This window comes from Dunckerocampus dactyliophorus, chromosome 16 (genome assembly GCF_027744805.1).
Source record: "Dunckerocampus dactyliophorus isolate RoL2022-P2 chromosome 16, RoL_Ddac_1.1, whole genome shotgun sequence".
NCBI lineage: Eukaryota > Metazoa > Chordata > Actinopteri > Syngnathiformes > Syngnathidae > Dunckerocampus > Dunckerocampus dactyliophorus.
Genome location: NC_072834.1, coordinates 52949 through 61072, shown reverse-complemented (window position 1 = coordinate 61072; position 8124 = coordinate 52949). Strand labels below are relative to the sequence as shown.

General features: G+C 42.5%; 2 protein-coding genes across 4 annotated transcripts in view; both read left to right on the top strand.

Moving 5' to 3' along the window:
* The first annotated feature begins 3 nt into the window (after positions 1-3).
* Positions 4-1884, top strand: ubb (ubiquitin B). The gene is made up of 2 exons (XM_054754245.1): positions 4-171; positions 632-1884. The coding sequence occupies exon 2, from the start codon at positions 639-641 to the stop codon at positions 1782-1784; it is 1146 nt and encodes a 381-aa protein (XP_054610220.1). The 5' UTR covers positions 4-171; positions 632-638; the 3' UTR covers positions 1785-1884.
* Positions 1885-7178: 5294 nt separating this feature from the next.
* The window catches only part of p2rx5 (purinergic receptor P2X, ligand-gated ion channel, 5), a 31000-nt gene continuing 30054 nt past the window's right edge, over positions 7179-8124 (top strand). For 2 of the 3 annotated variants that reach the window (XM_054754241.1, XM_054754239.1), the window contains exon 1: positions 7179-7458. In XM_054754241.1, coding sequence (XP_054610216.1) covers positions 7328-7458 — 131 coding nt within the window. In that variant the 5' untranslated portion in view covers positions 7179-7327. Of the gene's footprint in view, positions 7469-8124 lie in introns of all 3 variants that reach the window. The other variant, XM_054754243.1, reaches the window with a different exon arrangement.

Genomic DNA, 8124 nt, shown 5'->3' with positions numbered 1-8124 from the left:
TCTGGACTATTTTTGAGTGCGGATGGATACAGTGAGATGACGTGAAGCCTTTGGTATATAAGTGGTTTGCAGTCATTGCAGTAAAACATTATACGGTCCACCAACGATAGCTGAGGTCATACAGGAAGACGACAATAGCGGTTGAATTCTTCACTATTGCCATTCTTAACTGTAAGTAACATAATTTTGTTGTTGAACATGTTTAATACGTTGACTGAAATATCGTTTAAGGTTGTAAATGTACCCGGACTACGTAAGGGTTGGCGACTGTCTGGTTTGAATAGTGCGCATTTTAATAATTATGTGTTTATAAACCGTAACTACTATAGTTAAATTCCATCGTCGTTGGAACAGTGTTTGCGGGTAATGGATAGTTGTTGGCAGTGACTCGACATTTTCTGTACTAGCGTCCATTAGAGGGAGAAGGCAGCTGAACAAAAGGGAGTCGACAGCCATCTCAAAATGGCGCTGTTGACTGGAACGTTTGTTGGGCTGACGTGACTGAGAACACCATAACTAATAACTACATAATTATTCATTGTGTTCAACGCAATGTTAAAGACAAACTAGCTTTAATTAAATTACAAGTCAAATATTATTTGCATTGTTTAAAGAGAATTTTTTTCTTCAGTCTAAACATGCAGATTTTTGTGAAGACCCTCACTGGCAAGACCATCACCCTTGAGGTTGAGCCCAGTGACACCATTGAGAACGTCAAGGCCAAAATTCAGGACAAGGAAGGCATTCCTCCTGACCAGCAGAGGCTGATCTTTGCTGGCAAGCAACTGGAAGATGGCCGCACCCTCTCAGACTACAACATCCAGAAGGAGTCCACCCTCCATCTTGTCCTGCGTCTGAGGGGTGGCATGCAGATCTTTGTGAAGACCCTCACTGGCAAGACCATCACCCTGGAGGTTGAGCCCAGTGACACCATTGAGAATGTCAAGGCCAAAATTCAGGACAAGGAAGGCATTCCTCCTGACCAGCAGAGGCTGATCTTTGCTGGCAAGCAGCTGGAAGATGGCCGCACCCTCTCAGACTACAACATCCAGAAGGAGTCCACCCTCCATCTTGTCCTGCGTCTGAGGGGTGGCATGCAGATCTTTGTGAAGACCCTCACTGGCAAGACCATCACCCTGGAGGTTGAGCCCAGTGACACCATTGAGAATGTCAAGGCCAAAATTCAGGACAAGGAAGGCATTCCTCCTGACCAGCAGAGGCTGATCTTTGCTGGCAAGCAGCTGGAAGATGGCCGCACCCTCTCAGACTACAACATCCAGAAGGAGTCCACCCTCCATCTTGTCCTGCGTCTGAGGGGTGGCATGCAGATCTTTGTGAAGACCCTCACTGGCAAGACCATCACCCTGGAGGTTGAGCCCAGTGACACCATTGAGAACGTCAAGGCCAAAATTCAGGACAAGGAAGGCATTCCTCCTGACCAGCAGAGGCTGATCTTTGCTGGCAAGCAGCTGGAAGATGGCCGCACCCTCTCAGACTACAACATCCAGAAGGAGTCCACCCTCCATCTTGTCCTGCGTCTGAGGGGTGGCATGCAGATCTTTGTGAAGACCCTCACTGGCAAGACCATCACCCTGGAGGTTGAGCCCAGTGACACCATTGAGAATGTCAAGGCCAAAATTCAGGACAAGGAAGGCATTCCTCCTGACCAGCAGAGGCTGATCTTTGCTGGCAAGCAGCTGGAAGATGGCCGCACCCTCTCAGACTACAACATCCAGAAGGAGTCCACCCTCCATCTTGTCCTGCGTCTGAGGGGTGGCCAGTAAACCATTATATGTTCTTAAGTATTGTGCAAGTTATTTGAAAATGCATTTGCCATTATGACCAAATGTTTGTGCACATGTTGGAATAAATGATTAAACTGAACATCTGGTGTCCTGTCTTATAACAAAACCATTGCAATGTGGAAACCTTAAATTGTATACTAGTGGTCTTTTACTATACCTAACTCTAAACTTTATAAACTGAGTCTGTGTAGGCTCTCAGTCGTACAGGAGTTGTCCATCGAGGAAAAGGCTTCTTGAGACGACATCTGTACTTCTGTGAAGAAGGTGTCGGACGTTTCGCTCCTCATCCGAAGAGCTTTAGCTTCAGTTCGCTGACGAAGCTCTTCGGATGAGGAGCGAAACGTCCAACACCTTCTTCACAGAAGTACAGATGACGTCTCAAGCCTTTTCCTTTATTAACTGAGTAGACATTTTTTGCAGACTTTTTTTTTTCCCGCCCCAAAGAATGCTTTTATGGTGATCAATCACATGTTCTGTTTGGTATTGAACTACTTCAATATTTAGTGATATCTTTGAAGGTGTGGAGGGGTGTAATTACTGATTTATATTACATCAATATGTTTAGCAAGTTTCCATTCAGGACGTCATATATCGACGTAACATCGTTTAAAAATGGCTGTCGATACTGAAATGCAGCATTGGGTTTATGCATTAAAAGGTGAAAAATTCAGTCTGACGTCATTGGCTTCCGGGTCGGTGGTGGTAGTGGACCTGTGAAATAAATTCGACTGCTCTTTTGGTCAGTTAATTCACTTCATATTGACCGCCCGTGTCGTTATTTGAAACTCCTTTTAAGTGACAGTTATGGGGCCAATATGCAAAGTAAGGACGTTTCGTACGCCTGGTAGTTTACGGTCGAGTAGCAGTGACGTGTTGTGATGTCATCATCCAGCGCGGCCCAGGTCAAAACCACTGATCTGGATTGGTCATACGGCGCACGCCGGAGTGCAAGCCGCTGAAGCCAAAGAGACGCCATCTTACTACTCACATCGCGACTACATTGGCACAGCGTACATAGTGTACAAAGCAGATGAAGAGGCTCGCAGAACATCTATATTTTACATTAAAAAGCGGGGAGATTCTCCCATTCCGTCAAGCAACGCAACCATCGTCCCTTAAAAACGATTTGATACGTTATTCTCTATCTTTTGGCTATATTAAATGTACTTTATCCCCTTCCAATTGTCATTGCCTTTGGGACAAAATTCTACTCTGCTTAGCACTCCCCTATAGCAATGCATAGTTTTACTCCTCTAGAAAGAGATTTTAATTTTAACTGCATATCCCATCCCCTTTTTCCACTAAAATCCATGGTCATGTTCCTTTACTTTTTTTTCTTACTTTCATACAATTCACTATGCTCTCATCTGTACAAAATATGAATCATCAAAGAGAGTGACTATGGACAAGTTTTAAAAGCATTTAACATTTTGCTGATTTTTTTTTTGTGTGTTATGAAGTACAAATAACCTCTTTTCTGATATAGAAATATATTTGAACAAAAACCACAGGAATAATATGTGATAACCATAATGTGTAATAACCATAAACACATACACACACACACACACACACAGAAAAAAACAACACTGAAACAAAACCATATGCTTTGGGTAAGACAATACAGTCAAACTTGTCTATAGCGGCCACTAGAGGGAGTCTGCAAAAGTGGCCGCTATAGACAGGTGATCTCTATAGACAGGTTGGCGTCCAGTTTGAATGTTGACCAGTAGAGGAAAAAAAAAGAAAAAAAGGGGGGAAAATAATAATAATAATGTTGACCAGTAGAGGGCACTGTGGGACTGCGGATAAAAGTTGTACAGCACTACTAGGCTTGTTATTATCCACGACCCACAGAATAAAGCTGTGCTAGTAATGTCTTACGCTTGTTTTTAATATTTTACTTTTTATACGGCAGAGTGTCATTACAGCTTTAGTTCAGACGATGCTGTGAGATGTGTGTGTGTTCTGAGCTGCTGTCTGGTGGCCGCGTTCAATAAATAAAGTTGGCAGAAGCAACAGGAGAAGTTTCCTTCTTTGCTTCGGAGCTGAATAACACTGACAAGTTAACAGACTAGTAGCGAACGGAAAAGAAGACGGCTTTTTTGTGTTGAATACAGAAGATGAGGACTTTGATGGATTTGTGGATGAGGATTGATAAAAAATAACGTGAGTACATTCTAAAATACTTCAATTAAGTACAACCGAACTCAGTTTTGCTCCCGCTGCCGCATGCATGCTAGCGTATGTTTTTTTTTATTGTAGCGTCGCTGGGAGCACGTCCTGTTCCCAGCCTACTTTGCAGTAATGTTTTGGTGCAAATGCTCTTAAAGTTACATGTTTCACCAGGAAATAGCAAACTCAAAAGAAGACGGCTTTTTTATGTGGAACAACTGACAGTTTGTGTGGATCTTGTGAATGATTGTGACTGAGCTAGGACTCAGTAATTAAAGTCTACACACGATGGCTTCATTGATTGAAAAACGAAACTTTTTCGTGCATGAAGCTTCTACTTGAGTCGGTAATTTGGCCGCTATATGCGGTCAGATATTGACCAAGGGAGACAAAATGGGTGGCCGCTGGCCACGTTGGACAGGTGACTGCTATACACAGGGTCTATAACATGTAAATTTGCTGCGGGGGATTTTTCAGTGGCTGCTATAGGCAGGTGGCCGTTCTATAAAGGTGGCCGCTAAGACAGGTTTGACTGTACTGTCATGATCTGGCGGTGTAGTGAGAAGTTTCGTTTAGTATTCTGCCGAGCTGTTTCCTAGCACGTACTATTTTTCCTGCCTGGTTCTCGGCAGCGTTTTCTGTTCCTTGCTTTAGCTTAGCTCCTCCTGTAGCACGTTTGCTACAGTGATTTGTTTGGGGGTTGTTGTACCTTTTTGCTTGTTATCCTCTATTCTGGATTCTCTTATATTTTTGTATTTTTGCACTTGGAGTATTACCTCTAGAAGGACTCTTTTTGTTTTCAACAGTTGTGTGATTTCCACTCTGTATTTCCAGGTTCAAAATGCCCCCAATGCGTGACAGCTACACTGTTTTCAAAATGTCACCTATTATAAAGACGAAGGATTTTGATGGTTTTGATGATAGCTTGGATCTTTTTATTTTTATGTAATTTTTATTTAATGTTTTTTTCATTATAATTGTCATACTGTTGGTGTCATGTTCAGTGTTTGTCGCTCTACTGCCGCTTGTCTGCTGTGTTTTGTAGTGCACGCTGTCCTGAGGCGGAGCTGATTACACACACACCTGTTCCAATCATCCTGCTCGGTCCTTACCTGCTGCAAAGCCACAGACTGACGCCAGTTTGTTCCTTGCTCTCACCTGCTCAGCGTCAGCCGTTCCCGCTTACGCGGTGACTTTTTCCTGCCCTTTGTTCTCCTCGGCAGTGTTTTTTGTTAGTACCTTTTTTGGCTATCGTCCTGAGTCTTTTTGTTATACCCTCTTGCATACTTCATTGATTACTCTTGTGGCACTTTTTTTGTATTAAACCCAAGGGCGTAACTTTGGGTCTACCATTGGGGGAAGGGGGGAGGGTTAAAATCTTGGCCTGTTATTTATTTATTGAATCATTTACTTTTTAAAAAATGAGTAATTTGGCCTGCCTGTATTAGAAATACACTGATATTTTTACTGTGATAAGGCTGTGCCTCCTTGGTCATTTCCTTCTCTTTGGTCACCTGTTAAAAATGACAAGTGACGTCAAAGCAGAATTTAAGGAAATACATTCAGGTATTTCCCAAAGCTTGTCAAGATTCACGACATGAAGTCGCTCTACACTTCTCTCCGCTTCTCTGTCACCCGCTGCGTGATGCCCTGCTGCAGCAGGAGTCAGGACTGGTACTTAATGTCACTTGAAGGAACGTCTGTCATCACCATGGTTACCACAGCAGAAACTCTGCTGTATTTAAAATTTAGAAATGCCTGGTTAAATGTAGCTTCTGTGTAGGCTATCACGTTATTTGATCAATAAAATACCTTCACTGCTGACATTTGTGGAAAACAGCGACGTTACGTTCACTCAACCGAGAAATGTAGTTCAACTAGTCATGCCGCTACCCAACACTGTATTGGAGCAAAGTCAGCAAAAGTGACATTGGTCATCCCTGACATCCTCTGGCTTCACCTCACAGGACACTGGCAATCGAAATAGCTTGACAACTCCAGTCACATATCATGACCTAACTTAACAATACAGGTATTTATGTCACGAGTGGGAGTCGCCACTTGTAAAAAGGGGCGGAACCCAACGCAAGGAGTCAGACCAAAAATAGAAACAAAAGGTATTTAATAACATAAAGTGTCCCGAGCGGGAAAAGTACAACACAAGGGAAAGTCACAAACCAAAAGTAGAAAAACACAAAACGCTGCCAGCAGAAGGCTGACAGGAATAACTAGAATGTAACTAAGAAATACTGCAGGCAAACCTGAGCAGGAACAATAACTAGTGTAACAGGAAATAGTACTAAGCAGAGGGACAAGGGTGAGCCAGAAAGCGGGGAACAGGTAAGGAGCCGGACGAAGCGGAACAGGTAGCAAGGAGTACAATCTGGCACTGGCTTCTCGTTGCCGCTGGGTATATAAAGGGTGCTTGATGAGATTGTCAGCAGGTGTGTGCTGGGAACTCCACCCACACCGGCTGAAGCTGCACAGAGAGCAAACAGACACAAGGCGGCAGCAGAGCGACAAACACCATCGTAACAATTTACCTCTTTTTGGTCAGGATTTTTTCTTTATTAGGTGCTACTTTTTACATGCTACTTTTGGTGGCAAATGATATAAAGAAAATCAAGATATTAATGCAAGATAATGTATATTTTTATTACATCGGAATGATGTGGTTATATTGGGGGGGGGGTATATTGGCTGAATCTGATTTTGTGGGGGTCATGACCCCCGTATCCTCCGTGCAAATTACACGCTAGATTAAACCTCCTTTTTTGTTACAACACTGTGTGGTTCATTCTCTGCGTCTTGGGATTCAAGCTGGCTGATCGTGACAGTAGGATTTGTGGCAGTTTCACCAAATACAGAATATATTGGGGAAAATATACATATGACCAAAAGTCATTGTTAACATTGGAAGAGCCCCTTCTAAAAGTAAAAAAAAAAAAAAAAAGTAGTTTCACAAACACTGCACAGAAATAAAATGTTATATTTTAATGTATTTTTTTCTAATGTTTTTAAATGCAATTTTTAAAGCATTTTATTTTAATAAAAACGTATTTTAAAATATATGTATTTAAAAATATATATGAATTTTAAATGTGATGTAATTGTGAAAAAAAGGCCCCTCCTAGAGTTGCCACCTCTTTGACACGCCCCGCTGGTGTCGTCCTTTACATCAAGTATTCAGGTGCAGTTCAAGTTGAGTCATGTCCAGGCTGAGGAGGCGCGGAGATGGAAATGAATCGATGTTGACGTCGCCTTCAGGCATGTTTGAGGAGCATGCGGGGTGTGAGTGGTCCTGACGAGTAGACCAGCTGAGGGGACGGGGACACTCCGCTGACAACATGGCCGGCTGGGGCACATTCTTCCTTTCTCTCCTCAACTACAAGACGGAGAAGTATGTGATCGCAGAGAACCGGAGAATTGGAATATTGTTTCGTATCTACCAACTGGCTGTCCTGGGCTACATCATCGGGTGAGGCGCAGTGCGTGTTGATTTTGTCCTTTGCAGAAAGTAACCTTGTACAAAGTGATTCACTAAGTTAAAAATAGAGTTCCGTTCCCGTGGCTTTGCATGATTAAAGCGGCAGAGCATGTCTTTTCTTTGTGTCTTTATTTGAGCTTCTCAGAGAGGAGGCTATAACCGTAAGACCCCATGCGGTCTGACGTCACTCAGAGACATGATGAAAGTGCAGCAGGTGACAAAAGTTAAGGGAGTGATGGCCATAGGGCGGCCCGCGGGCCATTTTAGCCCCGTAGATCGTTTTTTTTTGTTGGCCCTTGGCGTATTGTAGAAATAGAATCAATTCATTATTAATGAGATATTTTATTAGATTAGCATATATCAACCCACGTTGTATTGGTTTTAGCACCTTTTAATGTGCAAAATTGATCAAAGTGCCCCCATGCGATACTGCAAATATTGATATTAATCTGACACCAAGTATATACAGTGACATTTTTCCAGACCATTGAATTATTTTATGAATTGTGCTATGTGATGTGCTCCAGTGTAACTTGTGTGCATGTTCAAGATTAATTAAACCATTACCATATCTTGCCTTTTAATTTGTTGATCATGATAATAATCACAATGCATGTGTTAAAAAAAAAAATCTACTGAATAATACAATTATTCCCG